The sequence below is a fragment of the Sinohyriopsis cumingii genome, chromosome 18 (assembly GCF_028554795.1).
Source record: "Sinohyriopsis cumingii isolate HCF-2022 chromosome 18, ASM2855479v2, whole genome shotgun sequence".
Classification (NCBI taxonomy): Eukaryota; Metazoa; Mollusca; class Bivalvia; order Unionida; family Unionidae; genus Sinohyriopsis; species Sinohyriopsis cumingii.
In genome coordinates, this window is record NC_142978.1 from 67,751,037 (window position 1) to 67,776,512 (window position 25,476).

At 34.2% G+C, this 25,476-nt stretch overlaps 1 protein-coding gene across 2 annotated transcripts in view; it reads left to right on the forward strand.

The window, feature by feature from the left end:
- The first annotated feature begins 656 nt into the window (after nucleotides 1-656).
- Nucleotides 657-25,476, forward strand: part of LOC149776852 (atrial natriuretic peptide receptor 1-like) — an 85,424-nt gene continuing 60,604 nt past the window's right edge. For both annotated transcript variants that reach the window (XM_089941582.1, XM_089941583.1), the window contains exons 1-3: nucleotides 657-1,267; nucleotides 18,223-18,414; nucleotides 24,711-24,893. In XM_089941582.1, coding sequence (XP_089797708.1) covers nucleotides 994-1,267; nucleotides 18,223-18,414; nucleotides 24,711-24,893 — 649 coding nt within the window. In that variant the 5' untranslated portion in view covers nucleotides 657-993. The remainder of the gene's footprint in view (nucleotides 1,268-18,222; nucleotides 18,415-24,710; nucleotides 24,894-25,476) is intronic.

Here is a 25,476-nt window from a genome sequence, read left to right on the forward strand (position 1 = left end):
GTTTATACTAGCTTTTCCTAGGGTTGTCAAGAAAATCAAGGGTGGATATAGAACACATGGTACTAATGATATGGAAAAATGGGAACCTGCAGGAAAAGAGTGAACATAAAATCGAGTACATATGGGTTTGGCTGACCAGGATGGGTCAATAATGTAAGTTACGTTTTAGGAAAAATAATTTTTTGAGAGCTTGTCCTAGTTGTAAGCGAAAAAATATAGACATTGTTTTATTGATGGAATTTCAGTCCTTTAACAGTCTTGAGTTTGGAACGCTCATTACTAAAATAGCACCCGACTCTTTGGTGCGGAATTGAAAGCACATGTTTCACACACATGCAGGTCCAGAAAATGCCGCAGCTCATAACCTTTTCTCTACACAGAAGATAACATCCAGGTTTCATCTATACTGATAAATATAAGTTTGATCATGAGCACTCAAAAATTTTAAGTTATTGAATTGTTAATATCATGGTGTTTGCATAGGTTTACTTTGGGAACTGAATTAGTACCGTGAGTCCTCACCAAATTATCAGCAGAAGTTAATACAGAAAAATAGATTAGACATATTTAGCCCAATCACCGTTCTCATGGTGTGGTATAACCCCATATACTACCTGGCACCCTCTATATTTAAACAATACCCGATTGGGCTCACAATAGTAACTTTACTGGAGAACAGAGATAACGCTTAAACTACGATGTTAAAATCGACTGTTTTGCATTCCTATAAAATACTTCAGTGAAAAGAAGTCAGAAGCGCATTACATTCCTTTTTGTTTCGTGGATCTTCATAAAATAGAATTTTCAAGTGGCGTTCTAAACAATCGGGCAGAAGACATTGGATAGTTCGACAACTGAGAGTGGAAAAGAAGTATTCACAGGGATTCAGGTACTACGCTCAGTTTAAGTGGCAACGTGAATGAAATGACAAAAGCAATGCTATTGTCTCTATCTTTGATTTAGTGTGTGTATTTCTTCAACGAACGTAGCACGATGACTGTTATGACAGTCATTTTTATAGGAGTTCTACTTCTCCACGTGTGTCAAGGATTCAAGGTGACACTTATGATGTCCAGTAAGAAGGATACAATTGGACATCTTAGTATGGCCTCGTCTGGACAGAGTCTTGTAGCGGCATTGAACGCTGTGAATGATTCCTCAATAAATAAAACTTGTCATGACTGTGGAGACTGCGATCTAGCCAAGGTGTTAAGTACATATCTACAAGGTGCAACAGACTTGTTCTTTGGCCCTGTATGTAAAAAGGGTAAGTAGCAGTATTTACCCACTTTATATCCTCCTTCTCTTCATGTTCTTGATTCTTTCATTTTATGTTAGCCCCGTGATTTCATTTCTCGGTGGCAAAATATTCAAGAATTCGTAACATGGAGTGATTCCCAAACCAATATGTTTTCCATGTAATGTCTTCCGTGGCTGCCTTGTCCAACAAGCTTGTCTTTATATCGGATGTCATTTATCTGTTTTCATTGAAAAACTCATTATTAATATGCCAGGAAAATAATTTTTACGTATCTGTTTTCATTGAAAAACTCGTTATCAATATGCCAGGAAAATAAATTTTACGAATCCATCAAGAGTAACTTTAAGCTTCGTTTTCTTGGCTGTCTGATTTTATTTACAATGTATTTAGTATTCAGTTCATTTTCTTTAATTCTAAATCTCTTTTGCCTTTTGATTTTTACCTTTAGTGGTCTCTAAAGGTTTTGAGATATATTATTCATTGCTTACGAATGTATTGTGATTCACCAGAAACTTTTTTAGCTGTATTGTTGTGTAAATTGTTCATTTTCAGAGATAGCTTAATTTTCAAATGTTACCAGCCCAGCAGAATAGAATATGAGTGTTAGTGTTCGAAAATAGAAATACGTTTGAAGGCTGGTGTGTGTGGATACACATTGATGGATTTGATTTGCTCGCAGTTGGTGAATTCTCTATCATGGTCAATATTTATTGCTATAAGTTGTACCTTGTTCAGAATTTGAAACAGTCAAATGCCAGACATACCCGAATTATCTGAATTCGAGAATTTGATTACATATAAACATATACCTGGTTAAAGATCCTGTAATTGGTATACCTGTAATTAGTATACCTGTACATAAACACACAAAGTACGTTTTTCCACAAACGGGAATTCTTGTATTTCTCTGAAATGTTTGTTAGACACATCTGCAAAACGTTCAGTTTCAGTATGATGAATTCATAAAACCAAAAGAGGTTTGTTTTTACTTCAAAAATAGCACTGTACTTTTCGTATTAGTTTCTGGAATTTGACAACTGTTTCTTTTTCGGTTTTGATAATAAATTAAACCAAATGAAGATTAACATCGTCGCCTTTCTTTCTTATGCTGACACTCAGATGAGCATTTCTTCCCCAAATTTTGACTATATTTACCTTTCTTTGAATTCGCAATAATGGCACATAACTCTCTTGTACTGATAGATTCATGAAAATAAAGATGATACTAATTCGACAGTACGATGTGCATTAACGTAAAATGTATTTGAAACACAAACATTTATTTCGTCCAAATTTGAAGCAAGTAAATAATTGTTATCAGCGCCTTGCAGCAGGAAGACAAATCAATTGTTGTTCAAAACCTTTCAGATTTAGTCAATTTATTGGATATTTATTTATTCAATTTTTTCTTAAAAATCAGAAATTAGAGTATTCATTTCTACAATTTTCGGAATAACCAAATGTATCTTCTTATTAAGAAAGCATCCGGTGTTCATTAATATTTGCCAATCCATTCAGATTTCGTCAAAGTAAACAAGATGTTCTGTTGTGCGTAAACGAGTAGTTTTATTATTCTTGCGTTTGCAAGTTGATATGTCACGATCAATTCATTTTATCTCTCGTAGCCTCATATTGATTAGATCATCAATGAAACTAAATTGGAAAAATATATGCCACAAACTTTACTCACGCGATTATCAATAATTTTCACGTATTGTATCAATGAATAAGTAAATAAACAACTATTATGAACTTATTACTCATACTCTAAATATGCAAAAGACAAGCAAATCAATCGGCCACATACAAGAGATAATTTGTGTTCAGTAAATGACTAGTTCCCTTTCTTTGTATATCATACACAGAAAACATATTTCACAGGTTCCCTTGTATCTGTAGTAACTGCCGTGTTTGAAAATCATTGTAAGACCAGAATTAAATGCACTATGTGATTTAAAAAATATTAAAAATGTGTTTGTAATTGACACAGAGCACAAAGAAAATCAAAAGACAGCGTAATAGTCGTCCATACCTGCCAGTCTCAGTGATGTGATGAAATTGCCTTATTTAATTAATACCGTCACAGCCTCAATGATCTGATAACACTGACTTTTAGCAGCAATATTCTTCAGTCTCACTCATTTGACAGCATTGCCTTTTTTCACCAATACCCGTCAGAGTCTTACTAATATTCCCTTATATCATCAATATCCCTCAGTCTTACTGATTTTATAGCATTGCCATATACAGTCAATACCCGTCACAGTCTTACTAATATTCCCTTATATCATCAATATCCCTCACTCTTACTGATTTTATAGCATTGCCATATACAGTCAATACCCGTCACAGTCTTACTAATATTCCCTTATATCATCAATATCCCTCAGTCTTACTGATTTTATAGCATTGCCATATACAGTCAATACCCGTCACAGTCTTACTAATATTCCCTTATATCATCAATATCCCTCACTCTTACTGATTTTATAGCATTGCCATATACAGTCAATACCCGTCACAGTCTTACTAATATTCCCTTATATCATCAATATCCCTCACTCTTACTGATTTTATAGCATTGCCATATACAGTCAATACCCGTCACAGTCTTACTAATATTCCCTTATATCATCAATATCCCTCACTCTTACTGATTTTATAGCATTGCCATATACAGTCAATACCCGTCACAGTCTTACTAATATTCCCTTATATCATCAATATCCCTCAGTCTTACTGATTTTATAGCATTGCCATATACAGTCAATACCCGTCTTACTGATCTGATAAAGTTACCATATATCATCAATACCAATCACAGTCTTACTGGTTTATAACGTTGCTTTATATTCAATACCAGTCAGTCTTACTGATTTTATAACACTGCCTTGTGCTATAAATACCCGTCACGGTCTTTCTGACCTGATAACATTGCCTTCTATCATCAATACCGTTCACAGTCGTACTGATATTATAACAGTGCCTTGTATTATTATCAATACCCGTCACAGTCTTGCTGATATAATAGCCGGCACAAGCTTATTGATTTTAAAACATTGCCTTCTATCATCATTACCCGGTACAGTTTTACTAATATGATAGCATTATCATCAATACCCGTCACAATAGTGATGATATTTTAACAGTGCCTTGTATCATCAATAGCCGTCAGTTATACTGATATAACTGCCTTGTATCATCAATAGCCGTCACAGTTATACTGATATAACTGCCTTGTATCATCAATACCCGTCACAGCCTTAATGATATTATAACAATGCCTTGTATTATCCATAGCGTCACAGTCTTATTGATTCCTAGCATTGCCTTACGTCATCAATACCCGTCTCATTCTCACTGATCATGTTAGCATTGTCTAACACTGGCTCATACTCGTTACAGTCTCATTAAATATGTGTCTTATATCATCTGTATAGTCATTCCGTAAATAAGAATGCATGCAATAAATACAAAGACAAGATAAAAAAAAAACATAACACATAAAGAATATCATCTTCTCCATTTGGAATCTTATAAACGTTCATCCAAAATACATACAGAAAGCAACATACGGAACCCTTTAAAATGCTATTGATATCCTCGTATCTGCGTATGAAATAAATTGTATGCCTGGTCTGTACACACAATGCAGTCCATCCTACTGGCGGACACAGTATGAACGACATCAATAACCAGCCCTCCTATATGTGTCATCTCAGTTTATTGGGCATATGTCCATAAGTGACAAACTGTTATGTTCTCTTCAGGTCTTCTTCATAAATAGACCACGAAGATTGTTACACAAAAAGTGGATAATCCACATTAATTGACTAATTACAACCAATCGTCGTCTTCATAAAACTCTTAAAACTCGAATCACAAACTGAAGATCTGACAGTTGTAAAATATAACCTTTCATATATGAAGGTTGAATTTTAGAGTATACGTTTATTTAATCGCCATTGATTTCTATGATTGTTTTGTAAATGTCAAGCACATAAGGTATATCCAAATTTGTATGCTGCATTTTGAGGTTTATTGACTCGGTGTATGGTTATTGCTTGAAACAAATCCAGAGTTACTGTTGATCTCAAGTCAAGACTTTGTAGTCATACAATCTCCCATGACTTAGAAAGAGGAATTACTCAAACTTTTAAAATAAAATATCTAATGAAAACTGCAGGGGACAATAGCATAACATTTTCATCTCTGCTTCAGTGTTCCAGTGTAACATTCCTACAAAGTTTTTATGCTTTCTCTTGTCGAAATAATGGGTCTTAATGATTCAGTATTTCTTGTGAAAGCCCGCATCTTGTAATTTAGAAAACGTTGAGTGAATTCCAATCTAGGTCCCATTTTCATATAGTTCCTGAAAATTAAATCTAAACCCAAAACATCGGAATGGCTCATATTTAAAGTTTATTCAATCAGGCTTCGATTTTACCAATAAAAAGCCATTCTTCAAACTGACCAATCAAATATTAATAATCTGGACTTAAGATATTTTCTAGTGAAACTGGGGTCGAATTGCGTGGTAGTAACTGAAGTTTAAGCTCTAGTTCGATACATGAAATTCAGACCAGGCAAAATTCTAACTAGCAAAACCGCGCATTCCAGAGTATAATTTAGTAAATTCCTATTTAAAGAAATGTGTTACAGTTAAATTATCAAAGAGCTACAAAAAGTCTTTTAACACGTAAATTGAGTTTGAAATAAAATGAGCAAACATCTATAATACTATTTTTAATACAGTTTTTCGATATTCATTGCATAAACATCCATAAAAATATTTTGTGATACAGACTCACGAGTTGATGGAGGTTGGGTATGAAAAGGCGAATGTGTGTGTTAGTTACATTTTTGCCACAATCTATAGTGACGCAATCCACTTCTGTCATGATTAAACATGGACCATTTACTACAATCGTTTCTACATTTGACCACAGGCCGGTCAGAAGGTTAAACAATGTTCTATCTCTTGCTTATGTTGACAAGCACCTACCGCCCCGATCAAACCGTGGCCAGTTTGATAATTGGCAGATAGCTCTGTTTTGTGTCTAAGGTAAAATCAGATTGAAATCTACAAAGACTGTACACGTGGTTTGCGGTGATTATGATTACTGGGCGGTAAACTTACGATAAACTAAGAACTGGTGACTTAAACGGGTCAAGAGATGAATTAACCTTACCAGTAAATGTCAGCTGGTAGCCATTGCGAATTAGATTAGCTGGTCACGATAACTTATACGGAAAGTATTAATAATATTCTGAATATCAGTGCGCTCTATAAGAAAGTTATTTGGTAGTGTTCAGTACATCAGTGCATCACCTCAAAGTATTCCCATGCGCCATAATACTCTTTACCAGTCAGAATATTCAATTATTTCAAACATTTTGTATTCAATATACGGTATCCTGCTCATGCACTATAAAACTTCACTTCAAGACGCATGGCCGCTTTCAAGTCGTCTGTTCTCAGCGGCGTTTTGATAACAGGATTCAGCAAAAAAATAATTTGTATGTACATCAGGACTGTATGAAGGATGTAGCAGAATTCTTCTCCTTCGCCGACATTTGTACGTTACTGTCATTTACCTATGTGACGTCACACTCATATATTTACAACCATCCTGCAAACTAGGATGCATCATAGAACGTAATTTGTTCTACGATCATCATCCCTTTTATTGACAGTATCAAAGAAACAAAAAAGTTATAAAAATATGTTCAAAACTTTTAAAATGCCCATTGTATATTAAGCTCAATCACAAAATGGCATGGTAACAGAGACGTGTAAAGGTACTTTCCGGAATTATATGTATTCCATCAGAATTAACTATACTTATTTAAACTTTGGTATTTTCTTAATTAGAATGTGTACAGTATTACTATGATTTCACATTCTGCAAAAACGCTTACAAGTTTTATATATAACGATGGTGATTTCATTGTCTAAATACTACAAAGTGATGGAGCAGCAACGCTTGAATGTTTTGTATGTAACAATGACAATGTCAAGGTCTAACTACTTCAAATTGATGGAGCAACAATGCTTGAATGTTTTATATTTAACCATGGCCATTTCAATGTCTAAATACTGAAAACTGAAAGAGCAGCAACGCTTACATGTTTTGTTTATAACAAAGATATTTCAATGACTAAATACTGCCAACTGTTAGAGCAAAGACGGTTCAAAGTTTTATTACATAACGATGGCGATTTTAATGTCCCAGTCCCCAATAATATATGTATATAGTTCAAGTAGTGCTGAATTACCTGATTCAAAACAAGGTGAAAGGTTACTATTACCGATGATATCTCAATAAATAATGCTTTAAACATGTTCAACAGGATAACCAAACTCATACTTCTTTAGGGAGCTAATTTTTGAGAACGACAATTAAAAAAATTAATCCAAATATATGTATCAATTGAGATTTTTAAAAACAATGTATGCAGCTCCGTCCTCATTAAAGTCGCAAAGTCTTTATTGGATCTAACAAAATCTAATTTGGATTTTCATGTACCAAAGCAGGTATGTAATAATGGCACTAAACCTAAATTTGAAATGTTTTCTATGACTGTTGACATAGCTTATGTATGCTAAAATTATACAAAGAAGTTTTTAATAGTACCTATCTACACGTTTTTCGAATTACGTACACAACTGAAATATTCTGTTGCATAAATTGTTATACACAGGTAGATAGTATTCTGTCCGGACTTGCACCGTATGCATTATTGAGTTCGAAGGATCCGACAACATTGTTTTCATGAAAAATTTTGCTCGAAATTTCTGAAAAATTATTGATGTTGCGTTATTTATTTTTCGAAAAAGTACATCTTTCAGGGTTTGTTTTCTCATCAAGTTTCACCGTTTTCTTCTCTTCACCTTTTATTGCTCTGCACTTGATGACATCTTTAAAAGTGTATCATTAGGATTCGCCTATTGCGCGTGATGCCGTCTTTTGTTATCTTCAATAAATTTGGAAGTCACGTTGAAACGGATACACCCTTTAGGATGAAGTATGACAAATTACAAGGAGAGTTGACAATTTCTCTCAACACGAGGCTTCGTGGAGAGAAATTCACGCTACGTTTCCCAGCGTAAAATGAGTCACCAGGGTAATCTTCGCACGTTGCAGATAACGCAAGTCCGAACAGATCGAGGATCCCAAAACGGGTTCATTATCAATTTATTATTCAAGATTAAGCGATGAATAAATATGAGTCACCTTTAGAAGCCCTGGAATATTTATTTATTTATTTATTTATTTATTTATTTATTTATTTATTTATTTTACTTATTAATGTGTAATATTTGCAGCCATTAATAATATAAAATGACATTGAACATAAATAGTAGAATCCAATGTTGCAAATTGCAAAGTTTTGGGGCTTATACAATTTCTGTAAAACAATTTCCAGACATTTTAAGATTTTCAATATATCAGGTTTCATATGAATACTACTCGGATAATTTAAATACCAATTTCTTATCATACTGGTATTTATTTCTGTTTTTTGTGTTTGTTTTTGTTTCTTTTTTAGGGGTTTTTGTTGTTTTGTTTTTTTTTTGTTTATGTTGATAGTGTTTCCATAAGGTAGAATAGTATCAACGCATTAAAAACGAATAGTAAATAAAAATTGTGATCAACATTTAAGCGGAAAAGCACTTGCTACACACATCTGGCACCCTTTACATGAATTCATAAATCTGTTTAAGAACATGGCTCGTAATTTTGCAGAGGCTCAACCTAGAGTTTCGAAATTATAAATCTGATCAAGCTTTGAAGTACAGATACATTTTTTTAAAAAACCAAATAAATAAAAACGGAGTACACATAGATTTATAATTTTACGAAGTTTTCGATAGCTCCATATATCGTTTACTTGGCACCTTTTGGTGAGCCTCAGTCATACAAGATTTATTAAATAGTTGTTTAGCCATTTTTTTCACTTCAATTTTCGTGATTTTGTTTTATACTCAAATGAGACCTAATCTTATCCCACATTGTTCCTCGTGACAGCATCGCAATGAGTTTTAAATGCATGGCTGGCTGGTGGGTAAGAAATTATAAATTTTAACAAGTTCTTATTTCATGTTTATTCTTCCCAAAAAAAGAAGTTCATGAAATACTGCAACAATAGGGTCAAATTTTACTTCGATTAGAAAAAAAGAATGTCTGTCTAAAGAGTGATGCAAAATACAAGAACTTTATTTTAAGCCTTGATAGATGCTAAGTGATCAATGTACATTGCATCATTAAAACAAAACAACACTTGAGATACGGAAATAGTTTCAAGTTGTTAGCCTAGAAGAATCCTGATCAAAACGATGCTGATTCGAATAATAAATAGACCCGGATAGGGCAAGCCCTTGATGTTTCTCTGAGTCGGAAACTGTGTTCCAATATTCCCGTCACAATATGTGTTTAAGCACATATCAATCACACACTCATTTTTAATGAACGTTTCTATGTTTAGTCAAATAAGGGTTCATAACGAGAGCCAATTTTAGACTGTTCCTAGTACTGCACTTTGTTGGTTTCAATTCCCTTTAGTGACCAAACTGTCTGATAGCAAAATGTTTTGAACCCATACTAGAAATTAAAAAACACCAAATTTTACCCATTGGTCTTGCAGTACTATTGAAATAGGTTATGTCTGCAGAAATACAATTATGCGATGCCAAATACAATGAGATACCAAAAACAAGTATACGATGCAAATATAATGAGATGCCAAATGAAATTAGCTGATGCCAAATACAATTAGACGATACCAAAAACAATTATACGATGCCAAATATAATAAGATGCCAAACACAATTAGATGCCAAATACAATTAGATGATACCAAAAACAATTATACGATGCCCAATACAATGAGATTCCAAATACAATCAGATGATGCCAAATACAATCAGATGATACCAAATACAATTAGATGATACCGAAAACAATTATACGATGTCAAATAGATCGTGATGCCCAAAACAATATGATGCCAAATACAATGTGATGACAAATACAATTATATGATACCAACACTTGTGAATCTTTCTTCACTCAATGCAAAGTCATACCAAAATTTGGAACATTTCCAAAAATTCAACACTATCTTTAGAGTCTGTCTGATTCACTGAAATTTGGCGGATAAGACGAGATACTAAAGAAGAGGACAACATCGACATTTTCCTTATTTTAACCTCGCTCTGAGCTAAGTTATAAAATACGAAAGCAATTTAATTTGAATGTGGGTTCATTTTAAATACTCATTTTAGAGTCAATCTAAGCAGCCACGCAGTTACGATGTGCACATTATGTTATTGACAGACATCCTCCGGAAATAATTTTCTTCTTAATACGACCTTTTCCCAAGACCAGTTTGTCAATGTCGTAGCACTTCACAATTAAAATTTGTCATTAAGGTTTTTCTAGTCACAGTTTGACCAATGACGTAAGCATTGTTATTAGCTTGTCAGAAGTCGGATCTGTTTATTTGAAAGGGAATTTACTAGGCAATTATCTATATGGCTTGTTCCACTTTAGTGATAAATACAATTCGAATTTTACATTGTTGCTTGTATTCTGGGGAAAAGCTTTTGTAAAATATGCGTAAGGACATATAACTATCTATTTTGTGTGCTATATTGCAATTTATTTAGAAATGAATGATCTTGAAAATTATGCATTAGGAGTGTGTAAGTTGTGCGAGAAAACCGAATTGTTTCAACCACATGTTACAGGGTTCAAACCCATGTGCTAAAATTATAGATTTGTTCGTTTTTAAGAAATATATTTTATAAAAGAGTGGCATTGAGTGGTCTAAGAAAAAAGCATCGAAACCCAGTACTTTCGTTTTGAGGTCTGTCCCTTATCAGCAAATGTTGTCTGCTATCAAAAATAGAGCATAGACGACCTGTTTCTGCAGACCTGTGTTTAATTTCTGTCTGGGATATATCTACGTGCAGAGGATGATGTACCTTTGATGGCATTTGAAAAATTAAACCTTTCAGATATCCCATGTACGGACTATCTATTGCTTGTTTACATGTCATCGGTGTTTATCGTAACTCTTACCCTACAATAGAGAGGGGATTGTTATCTCTTCTTTAATCTTGAATGAGCCACTGATATTTCCACCTGAAGTGCACACCTGCGAGAAGCTGAGGTACGCAGATTCTAGATTGAGTTTTACGGGAAAGAAATTTGTAATAATATGTAGCATCACAAAGTGAACGTTTGATTCGTTATTTGTTTGGTGTTTATCGGCACATCAGCACATTAAGGACTATTTAATGTGAGGTAATGCAGAGGGACGCAACAGCCTACCCAGGCTGGTAAACCATAATTTTGTTTTTCTACTGCTACTATTATCTACAATAGCATAATGCTAAACAAATTCTCGGCAATATAACTTCGCGAACTTTTCACAGAACGTTTATCTCATCTTTTTTAAAACGTTTGTTCCCTGCTATATATTTGTAGGGAAATTCCAGCAGTTTTTGTCGAAATAAATGGCTTGTGAATGAGCAGGTTTAAATGATATTTCTTATGTATATATAAAAAACGCTTCGGAATTAAACGCAACCTTTTTATCGTATTTTCCCAAAATGTGGATTTTATTTGCAATAATTATGGACATTCATATTGATTTGTTCTTGTAAATATTTTATGATTGTGACTATTGGTAAATAAATGTTGCATAATTTTACTTTCATGTCCATATAGGTTGCATTTCACAGCTATCTTGCTATCTCCATACCTACCTATCTACTTATTGTATGTTAACCAGTCAGCATATATACTGCCGTGTATGTATCTCTCTCTCTCTCTCTCTCTCTCTCTCTCTCTCTCTCTCTCTCTATATATATATATATATATATATATATATATATATATAGTGATTTGTTTTATTTCTGAAATTATATAAATTTACAAAGAGCGGCAACCTAAATGTAATGGTAACCTACATACGTGCGGTAACCTATATATGAACGGTAACCTATATACGTTCTGTAACCATGATATGTGCGGTAAAATTGATATGAGAGTAAATTTTAAGGAAACGAAAATTTATGAAATACCTCATAACAATATTTTTCAATCACGGCATATGTTCAGAGTTATTGTCAAATTTCAAATACTAAATTTCAGTTGGATTAACAGCAATGGGTGAAACCTCATGTCCACGGTGCCTCTGAAGATTACATGCAAGAGGTTTCTATATCCGGGAACTTGAAAACAATTAAATCGGAACATATAGAGACGCAGAACTATCCATAGTAAGCCATAATAAATAATCTTGAAAGTCATTCTATTAATTGTTCAACCTTTGCTGCAAAACGTGCTATACAAACTTTTAGCATATTGGTGCCAATATTTGTTCAAAACTCAAAGCTCTAATACCGATCACCTTGATAATGACCTACAAAGCAGAATATGGGCCAATTCTGAGTTTGATCCGTCTTATATATTTTTCATTTAAGTTTGTAAAAACGTGGTTGTTTTTTTAGTGAAAGTGTTAATTGTGAAATGCGCTAATCAATAACTGTTTCAGCTGTTCGTAGCAATTTTGAATACGTTATACGTTTTACTGTTGTACAACATATATCACGTATCACACAAAAATTTTACTTTATAGTGTATTTGTTGAAATACGCGTGGAACTGAAGAAAAAAAAAGGTATACATTCGCTGTAATATTTTTATGATGAGCACTCCATCTCCAGAGAAGAAAAAAAAACTTGAATTAAATAATTTGAATAAATAAACTTCAGCCCAAATGAAATGCTGGACACAGCAATAATACAATTCTGCTCAGATCACGATTATATAGACCTCCTCTTGACATCGGTTTACAATTCGCATTTTCTAAACAAAATACTATTACCTAATGGAAAATTTCATTCTGGAAGGCTCCAGATGTTTACAAGATAACATCTTATTTATAATTAGACTGTATGTTGCTGAAATTATAATAAGGAATGTTGAATACATCAGTTAGGTCAGGTATAGAAGAATTACAATGACATAAACCCAAACCCAAATAATTATTTTTACTTCTATTGATAACGATTCTAATATTAAACCCATTCTCAGAGAAAATATTAGCTATGTATTAGCTGATTACAGAATTTTAAAAACAACCAATGATTATGATTTTGTTCACGTATACAGTGAACTTGATTTTGGACAAGTTCAGCTACAAAATACAACTTTACATAACCCAAAGCATATAATGAAATAATCAAAAAATGCAAATGAAATATACATATGCAATGCATGTATGTATGGGTGGATGGATGAATGGATGGATGGAGCGATGGATATGATAGTAAACGCATACACTAACTTCAACAACGAAGCATTTGCTGTGCCTACGATTGAAACAGTCCGCTAATTGAGCATACCGCTTCACCCCACCCCCACCCTACCCCAGCTTCCAGGGTCTAAAATCAGAAATCTTTACATCTACTTCCATTGTATTGATAACATTAACACTCTTTAATTTGATCATTATATGCATCTTTTCATATTTTTCGAAACGTTAACGTCTTGCATATAGACTATTTTGAAGTAAACACGGGATCACAGGTAACCTTCATATTTAACCTTGTGAATGGATGACGGCTCCCGGTCCACCCACTCCTGACAAGAGTTATCTCAGCGTGACCCTTTATAACGGGCTTTGGTAGATAACCGCGAATATTTATTTATTTCGGATCAAATACAAAGCCGCATGATATCAAACTTATAGCAATGCCTGGCCAGTAGGAAACAAACCACAATATCACAACCTTAAATAAATATCTCAATAAATTCTTAGTTTTGAATTGTTCGGAAATTAACCATACAAAAACTGACAAACTATGAAACATACGAATGCAGTTTAGCAGGGCTTAAAAACATATAGTTCTCGTTTTAAGCGGGATTAGACGTGAACAGTTTCTTATTTTAAAATGAATAAATTAATTTTATTCATTGTGAGGGCTGCCATCCAAAACACTTGCTTTAGTTGTGTCATTTTCAACATATGTTGGAAAGATAGTTCATTAAAACGTAGTCCATCTAATTATTTCTAAGTCGCTAACATAATTATTACTAAATAGTGACACAAATTATTTTATTAACCTGAAGGAAGTAAAAAAGAGCATAATATGTTGAATAGGCGGAGAACTAGCCATGATTCCACAAAACTATATATATCTTCTGACAGACGCCAATTTTCTCCTGGGATGGTTTTCCAAGTAGGAAATATTTATCTTCGAACCACCTTTTCCACCTCTTTGGGTCATTTTTCTCTGGGGGGAAAAAAAAACTACCATAGAGCCGTTTTCCCCATTGGAAAAAGTAGTCGGAAGAATTTTCTTTATATGTTTAATTACAGACCTATTTCACATGGTAGCTTTTCATGCAGTGCACACCCAGCCGACATTTTTCTCAGTGGAAATTTAGTCTGTAATATATGTCCCCCATGGTAAAAGTCCATTGTATTAGTTTTCGCTCTTGGGTGCATGCTTTCTTGGAAGCTATATAATGTACACGCATTGTTTTGCTCCCTTCTTCTACGATTATACTTTTGCATGATTATATATAGACTAGGTTAATTACCAGTCCTATGACGGAAATAAGAAAATACACCAAAAAAATATTTATTGTTTTTTTTTTAAAAAATAGGATGAGCGAATTCAACAGAAAGTTTGAATATAACAATACAAAAAATTTCTTACAAATAATTGGGATACCTCTACGAGTTTCGAACTCCTGACCTCTTGTTTGGCAGACGTAAGACACAGAAAAACAAATGTGAGTGTTTATATATAAGATAAAAGACCAACCAAAGATTCATTACGAAGTTTGAAAACAATTTACTCCGAGATTCTTGAGTTTTGAAAGAAGCGATGACCCTTGAAAAGTCTGTGAAGATGTATGTCGTTCCAGCTGCGTACATTGTTAACCCAGCTACCAAATTTGACATCAGTAAAGGAAATATTCCAGATTCATTATGGGTGGTTTGCTTTACACCAAAGCGAATATAATACACTTTACTGTATAACGGTTTCAAGAAATCAAACGTAGATAGCAATAATGAATATCGTATTAAAATGAAATTATACAAAATTAGTCAAATACGAGTTGTACAACTTCTGTGATATTTGGCCCAGCACTACAGTATTCAATGCACACTTCACAAAACACAGAAATAAAGGAATTATCTTTCGTCGCCATTTCTTTATGACAACTTGCCCATAAATTCAAGGTAAACTTTATGTGTGGGGTGGAGTGAGTGTTTTCTTAACTGACACAAGTGTATAATTTCCGCTTGTAAAAAATGTTCCCGGTGGATAAATGATTTTTGCGCGACTTAAAAACTGATCGACAGTTTTTTCCAGGACAAAAATGACTCTAGAATAAAATTTGTCTGGGCAAAGTCTACTCTTTAGACATTTTTCAGCTGCGGGGGGGGGGGGGGGGATAGAGCTCGCTTCGGAGGGTAGAAATACCCTGTAAATTTAGCAGTAGAAAGCGGCAAGTTATAAATCAATTATATGTACCACACGCATTAAAGTAACTTATGACGAGTAAAATATTATTTACTCGGATGTGATAGGTTGACCGCTATTGTTTTTACTTAGGTTATACATAAATACTAGTACATGCAACATTATTCATAGGAGTAGTAGTAGTGGTAGTAGTATTAACAATAGTAGTAGTAGTAGTAGTAATAGTTGTAGTAGTAGTAGTAGTGTTTTGGCGCGCGTCCTTCTCAACCATCCGGTCGGTAATGTCTCGGAAGCCATACTGCCGGAGGCCCACTGTGGATTCAGACCAGATCGGAGCATGATTGACATTATCTTCACAGTGAAACAGATACAGGAAATGTGCATTAAACAAAACATGAACTTCTACGTTGTCCTCATAGACCCCACAAAGGCTTTCAATATAGTCAACAGAGATACACTATGGGTCATCTTAGCACGAATCGGTTGCCCTAGGAAGTTCATTAAGATGATCCTACTTTTCTACGACGGCATGACGCGATTCGTTCTCTACAATGGGGATGTTTCTGAGCCATACAACGTTTCTAACGGCGTAAAGCAGGGTTTCGTTCTGGCCCCAGCTTTATTCAACCTCTTCTTCAAATGTGTGATGAACAGTGCTACACATGATCTCCATAAAGGAGTGTACATAAAGTATAGACTGGATGGTTCTCTCTTCGACCTTCGCCGACTGAATGACCGGTCCAAAACAATGAAGAACCTTATTCTTAAAGTACTTTTCGCGGATGACTGTGCTCTCATGGCACACACGGAAGCAGATCTCCAAGTCATAGTTACTCGCCTCGCGGAAGCCTCGGGACTCTTCGGACTCACTATCAGTCTGAGCAAAAGAGAGGTACTTCACCAACCTGTCCCAGGCACCATAGCTCACCCCCCATCCCCAGCTTTTGTCTATGGAAGGCACTCATCTGAAAACTGTCGATCACTTCAAATACCTTGGAAGCATCATATCTTCGGATGGATCATTAGGAAAAAGAAGGCACGCATCAGCAGCGCCAGTCAATCACTAGGACGTCTCCGCTCTCGCGTGTTGAGCCACTTGAATATCAAACTGTCCACCAAGATAAATGTGTATAAAGCAGTTGTGCTAACAAGCCTCCTATATGGACGTGAGACCTGGACAACATACAAGAAGCACATCAAGCAGCTTGAGCGCTTCCACACAGAGCCATGCGCTGAATTATGGTCGTCAGATGGCAAGACAGAGTGACGAACTTAGAAGTGCTGGATAGAGCAGGCTTAACCAGTATCGAAGCGATGGTCTTGACAGCCCAACTCGGGGGGACGGGTCATGCCATCCGTATGGAGGAGACTCGAATACCACATCAGATTTTGTATGGAGGTCTATCTAGTGGATGCAGAAAAATTGGTCGCCCGATAAAAATATTCAAAGACTCCAACAAGAACACCCTGAGATGCTGCTCGACATCTGTGACAAAACTCGAGTCCTGCGCCCAGGATAGACCTGACTGGCGTACAGCTGTTAGTAATGGGTGCAAAACCTTCGAGGATACCCGCAGAACAAAAGTCGCCGACGCCAGGAGAGGCCTGAAGCCATCAACGTCAAGAACCAACCCATGCCTCCAGTACACACACTGCTCCAGAACATCGGACTCATCAGCCACATAAAGACCCATCAGCGAAGAGCAGCGAGGGATCGACTTCATCGAACCCCAATGGTCAACCAACATTATAAAGTAGCATTAGTGTTAGTAGTAGTAGTAGCAGTAGTAGTAGTAAGTAGCAGTAGGATTAGTAGTAGTAGCTGTAGTAGTTGTTTCAGTAGTAGTAGTAAGTAGTAGTAGTAGTAATAGTGGTGAGTAGTAGTATTAGTAGTTGTTGTAGTAATAGTAAGTAGTAGTAGTAATAGTAGTAGTAGTTGTTGTAGTAGTAGTAGTAGTTGTAATAATAATACTAGTAGTAGTAATAGTAGTAGTAGTTGTAGTAGTAACAGTAGTAGTAAGTAGTAGTAGCAATAGTAGTAGTAGTTGTAGTAGTAATAGTAGTAAGTAGTAGTAGTAATAGTAGTAGTAGTAAGAATAGCAGTAGTATGTTACGTTGTAGCAAAAGCAAAATTGTAAGTGACATAATAATGTTCTTTATTTGTGTTGTTATCTTTTATTACAGTTTTATCACATAACTTATGTCAGATTCGCTTTGAAAACCGTTTCCGTATGGTGTTGCACCGATAGATATTTGCCTAACTCTTCCTTCCGGAATCGGTAGAGTCAGTTTTATGGTATGATTAACTGGACTAATAAATGTAGGGGACAATACATCGCAAAGCTAACATACCGGACAGGTGGCAGGACTGCGTATTTTTTCTTGTCATTATTATAATTAATAATTATTATTATTATTATTATTATTATTATTATTATTATTAACAGCCCTGGAGATTCTTACGCAGATAAAAGAATATCAAGGTCATAGCGCACGGATTCCCGTTTTAACGTGGGTGCCAACTAACGCCAGCTTCCACTCATCGCCCAACTCATCTTTTATTGGCACTTTTGGTACCTACTCCTCGTATGTTACCGCCCTGACAACTATATTCAAGTATGCAAAGTGGAAACAAATAGGTAAGTAATGGCTTAGTTGAGTGACTGATTACAAAAGTGATGAAGCTATCAACTTAATTGTGCAATGATATTTTGAACTTGCAGTTTTGGTATTAACATTTTCAGAAGTTAGCTTATAATAACCATGCAGGCAAAATGACAGTGTAAGTATCCCATTCAAGGTTATTCCTCTCTTGTTCTGATTCTTTAAAAATTGCCTCACGCCGTCACCTCTGGATAGATATTCTTATTTTGTTTACCGTATGATCTCTTTATAATTAGGATACAAATGCAAATTTCAGACACCCACATCTGCCACCGCACATGCGCCAGCAGATCTTGATCCATGCATTTTATTAGAACAAATCGGCAGGACAAAGGTTATAAACACTGATATACCCAAGTTTATTTATGTTGTTTGCGGTTGGACCAGATTTGTATATGGCTATATACGGTAAATTGGAAGAACGTCTCACTCAATTGATATCCAACAAAATAAATTTGAATGAAATTTCCTGTTTATTCTCCTCTGACTCGTCCTCTTTTATTTCATCTTCGTCGTCGTTATTGTGTGCCTGGGGGTGGTATTTATAGACACTCCATGTTGCTCAATATATGTCACTGATTAAAGTCTCAAACTGTGCCAAGAGTAAAGGAAGCTTGTACCGTGGATGGAATGATACTCTAAATACATTCATTTAGCAAAGGCTTATACTTCATTTTAAAATTATTAGAAGTGGAATACTGTCGGTTTTTATCCGTCAAATCATGTATACATATCTGTATGTTAGTGTACTGAAATATTAATTAAACCAAATCTATGTATACATATCTGTATGTTAGTGTACTGAAATATTAATTAAATCAAATCATGTATACATATCTGTATGTTAGTGTACTGAAATATTAATTAGACCAAATCATGTATACATATCTGTATGTTAGTGTACTGAAATATTAATTAAACCAAATCATGTATACATATCTGTATGTTAGTGTACTGAAATATTAATTAAATTAAATCATGTATACATATCTGTATGTTAGTGTACTGAAATATTAATTAAACCAAATCATGTATACATATCTGTATGTTAGTGTACTGAAATATTAATTAAATCAAATCATGTATACATATCTGTATGTTAGTGTACTGAAATATTAATTAAATTAAATCATGTATACCTATCTGTATGTTAGTGTACTGAAATATTAATTAAACCAAATCATGTATACATATCTGTATGTTAGTGTACATCGTGGACTTGGAACACGAATGCTACGTGCAAAAATACCAATCCCCACCAGAGAAAGAGGACGGTCACAAGAAGAAAGGCAATTTCATCTTTTTTTGATTTCGAATGCATGCAAGAGACCGGCATTCACATTCTAATTTTTGCGTGGCTCATCGAGCGTGCGAGAAGTGCATTCAAGAACCTATCTTCAGTCATTGCCCTCACTGCAGCAAGATTCCCGGAGGGCGTGAAAAAAATCTTTCGAAGACCGAACACGTTAGCCGATTTTGCCCAATGGGTCTTAGACCCCATCGACAAGACGTGGAGCCAAGAGGACATCGAACGTTACGGAGATTGTCATCGTCATGCCACGGTGATGGCTCACAATTTCTCCGGATACGATGGACAGTTTCTTTTGAGGTACTATACGGAACATGGCACCGAGCGTCCTAAAGTCACTTTGAACGGAGCCAAAATCATTTTCATGCAAGTGGGACAAGTACAGTTTAAAGATTCGATGAGTTACTTGGCCATGCCTTTGAGTCGAATGCCTAAAACGTTTGGAATGACAGAAATGGCTAAAGGGTACTTTCCACACTTTTTCAGTACGGAAGCCAATCAACACGCCGTTCTACCCCATTTACCTGAGGCTCATTATTACGACCCCGACAACATGCGTACCGAACAACGAGAAGCTTTCTACGCTTGGTACCAGGCTCACGCCTCCGACCCTTTCGACTTTCAGGACGAAATGTTAAAATATTGTCGTTCCGACGTGGACATTTTACGGCGTTGCTGTGGAAACGTTCGAGAACTGTTCATGGAACACGGAGGGGTCGATCCTTTGAAAGAAGCTTGCACCATTGCCAAAGCGTGTTCCTTCGTGTATCGACAACGATTCATGCCTGAAAACACCGTGGCTGTCATCAGTCCTCAAACGACCCACTATGTCAAACGTCAATACTCGGTCAAAGCCCTACGCTGGTTACATGGAAAGTTACAAGCTGATGGACCCCCTGAACCCGAGGGATAGTTTGTACGGAGGAAGGACCAATGCCACCTGTTTGCTGTACCAAGCCGACGAAGAGAAAGGAGAAGAAATCAAATACTTGGACGTGTGTTCGCTGTATCCCTACGTGTGCAAATATTGTCGCTTTCCTGTAGGGCACCCACAATTGCTCACGGAACACATCGACCTGAAAAACATTCGACACATGCGCCAGCAGATCTTGATCCATGCATTTTATTAGAACAAATCGGCAGGACAAAGGTTATAAACACTGATATACCCAAGTTTATTTATGTTGTTTGCGGTTGGACCAGATTTGTATATGGCTATATACGGTAAATTGGAAGAACGTCTCACTCAATTGATATCCAACAAAATAAATTTGAATGAAATTTCCTGTTTATTCTCCTTTGACTCGTCCTCTTTTATTTCATCTTCGTCGTCGTTATTGTGTGCCTGGGGGTGGTATTTATAGACACTCCATGTTGCTCAATATATGTCACTGATTAAAGTCTCAAACTGTGCCAAGAGTAAAGGAAGCTTGTACCGTGGATGGAATGATACTCTAAATACATTCATTTAGCAAAGGCTTATACTTCATTTTAAAATTATTAGAAGTGGAATACTGTCGGTTTTTATCCGTCAAATCATGTATACATATCTGTATGTTAGTGTACTGAAATATTAATTAAACCAAATCTATGCATACATATCTGTATGTCAGTGTACTGAAATATTCATTAAATCAAATCATGTATACATATATGTATGTTAGTGTACTGAAATATTAATTAAATCAAATCATGTATACATATATGTATGTTAGTGTACTGAAATATTAATTAAATCAAATCATGTATACATATCTGTATGTTAGTGTACTGAAATAAAATTAAACCAAATCATGTACGCATATATGTATGTTAGTGTACTGAAATATTAATTAAACCAAATCATGCATACATATATGTATGTTAGTGTACTGAAATATTAATTAAACCAAATCATGTATACATATCTGTATGTTAGTGTACTGAAATATTAATTAAATCAAATCTATGTATACATACCTGTATGTCAGTGTACTGAAATATTAATTAAATCAAATCATGTATACATATCTGTATGTCAGTGTACTGAAATATTAATTAAATCAAATCATATACATATATATATATATATATATATATATATATATATATATATATATATATATATATATATATATGTTATTGTACTGAAATATTAATTAAACCAAATCACGTATACATATATGTATGTTAGTGTACTGAAATATTAATTAAACCAAATCATGTATACATATCTGTATGTTAGTGTACTGAAATATTAATTAAATCAAATCTATGTATACATATCTGTATGTCAGTGTACTGAAATATTAATTAAATCAAATCATGTATACGTATCTGTATGTCAGTGTACTGAAATATTAATTAAATCAAATCATGTATATATATATATGTATGTTAGTGTACTGAAATATTAATTAAACCAAATCATGTATACATATCTGTATGTTAGTGTACTGAAATATTAATTAAACCAAATCATGTATACATATCTGTATGTTAGTGTACTGAAATATTAATTAAATCAAACAATGTATACATATCTGTATGTTAGTGTACTGAAATATTAATTAAACCAAATCATGTATACATATCTGTATGTTCGTGTACTGAAATATTAATTAAACCAAATCATGTATACATATCTGTATGTTTGTGTACTGAAATATTAATTAAATCAAATCATGTATACATATCTGTATGTTAGTGTACTGAAATATTAATTAAACCAAATCATGTATACGTATATGTATGTTAGTGTACTGAAATATTAATTAAATCAAATCATGTATACGTATCTGTATGTTAGTGTACTGAAATATTAATTAAACCAAATCTATGTATACATATCTGTATGTCAGTGTACTGAAATATTAATTAAATCAAATCATGTATACATATCTGTATGTCAGTGTACTGAAATATCAATTAAATCAAATCATGTATACATATATGTATGTTAGTGTACTGAAATATTAATTAAATAAAATCATGTATACATATCTGTATGTTAGTGTACTGAAATATTAATTAAACCAAATCATGTATACATATCTGTATGTTAGTGTACTGAAATATTAATTAAATCAAATCATGTATACATATCTGTATGTTAGTGTACTGAAATATTAATTAAATCAAATCATGTATACCTATCTGTATGTTAGTGTACTGAAATATTAATTAAACCAAATCATGTATACATATCTGTATGTTAGTGTACTGAAATATTAATTAAACCAAATCATGTATACATATCTGTATGTTAGTGTACTGAAATATTAATTAAATCAAATCATGTATACATATCTGTATGTTAGTGTACTGAAATATTAATTAAACCAAATCATGTATACATATCTGTATGTTAGTGTACTGAAATATTAATTAAATCAAATCATGTATACATATCTGTATGTTAGTGTACATCGTGGACTTGGAACACGAATGCTACGTGCAAAAATACCAATCCCCACCAGAGAAAGAGGACGGTCACAAGAAGAAAGGCAATTTCATCTTTTTTGATTTCGAATGCATGCAAGAGACCGGCATTCACATTCCTAATTTTTTGCGTGGCTCATCGAGCGTGCGAGAAGTGCATTCACGAACCTATCTTCAGCCATTGCCCTCACTGCAGCAAGATTCCCGGAGGGCGTGAAAAAATCTTTCGAAGACCGAACACGTTAGCCGATTTTGCCCAATGGGTCTTAGACCCCATCGACAAGACGTGGAGCCAAGAGGACATCGAACGTTACGGAGATTGTCATCGTCATGCCACGGTGATGGCTCACAATTTCTCCTGATACGATGGACAGTTTCTTTTGGGGTACTATACGGAACATGGCACCGAGCGTCCTAAAGTCACTTTGAACGGAGCCAAAATCATTTTCATGCAAGTGGGACAAGTGCACTTTAAAGATTCGATGAGTTACTTGGCCATGCCTTTGAGTCGAATGCCTAAAACGTTTGGAATGACAGAAATGGCTAAAGGGTACTTTCCACACTTTTTCAATACGGAAGCCAATCAACACGCCGTTCTACCCCATTTACCTGAGGCTCATTATTACGACCCCAGTGTACTGAAATATTAATTAAATCAAATCATGTATACATATCTGTATGTTAGTGTACTGAAATATTAATTAAACCAAATCATGTATACATATCTGTATGTTATTGTAGTGTACTGAAATATTAATTAAACCAAATCATGTATACATATCTGTATGTTAGTGTACTGAAATATTAATTAAACCAAATCATGTATACATATCTGTATGTTAGTGTACTGAAATATTAATTAAATCAAATCATGTATACATATCTGTATGTTAGTGTACTGAAATATTAATTAAACCAAATCATGTATACATATCTGTATGTTAGTGTACTGAAATATTAATTAAATCAAATCATGTATACATATCTGTATGTTAGTGTACTGAAATATTAATTAAATCAAATCATGTATATATATCTGTATGTTAGTGTACTGAAATATTAATTAAACCAAATCATGTATACATATCTGTATGTTAGTGTACTGAAATATTAATTAAACCAAATCATGTATACATATCTGTATGTTATTGTACTGAAATATTAATTAATCCAAATCATGTATACATATCTGTATGTCAGTGTACTGAAATATTAATTAAACCAAATCATTTAAGCATTCAATTAAATTTAAAAGTCCGGACTTTTGAGTTCGTCTAGGAAATTGTTCTTTGATTGTAAGAAAAGTCGTATATGTCTTAAGCGAAATAATGATGCAAGACTTTGAATTGAATTTTGTTGCTTACTGACAGCAGGATTAAAACTGTAAATGAACATCGTTTGTGCAACGTGTGTGTGTCAGTGTGCGGGGGGGGGGGTAATTCGTATATGCATATGTAATTATTATTTATATAAGAAATATAAAACTAGTAGCATGGTAACAATATAGTATACTCCGATCATTATTTGCCTTTTCTTATCAAGGTATCGTATACAGCAAGGACGAGATTTGCACCAGTTTGGTACAGGAAGCCTACACACAGTTTACTAATGTGGATGTAGACATCAAACACATCCAGGACCTGGAGCTCAAAGAGCTCAAAAACAGTTCTTCTCTTGTCACATTCTTCCAAAATACCCTTCTCAACGTATCCTTGCATGCGAGAGGTAAATATCAGTTGTGGACCAATGATAATCCATGCACGCTCATATAACTTTATGCAAATTCTTTATTTTAAATAATAGACACACAGATGATTAATGTAGTCTGACTGACTTTAACATATCAGATAACGAGTACGTTTATGAATAAAATGTGTGGATAGAGATAAAGCTGTTAATCACACGGGGTAGATTTTACGTTTATCGATACAGTTTGTGGATATATATAAACCTGTTTAATATTACTGCTGTTAATCACACAGGGAGGATTTTAGAGCTGGGCTTGAAATACCAACACATTTACACAACCATTTTAAAGGATATCCCCTTGGTACAGATAAATTATTTCCAAACGAAAATAATATATCCCCATTTCAAAACTGAAACACGATTGCAATGGTACAAGACCAGTTGTAACAAAACTCTTGTAACATTATGAAACCAAACTGGTTTTTTTTATACATTATATATATATATATATATATATATATATATATATATATATATATATATATATATATATATATATATATATATATATATATATATATAACCCAAAACTTTGCCTGCATTTGTTTTGAAAAGGATA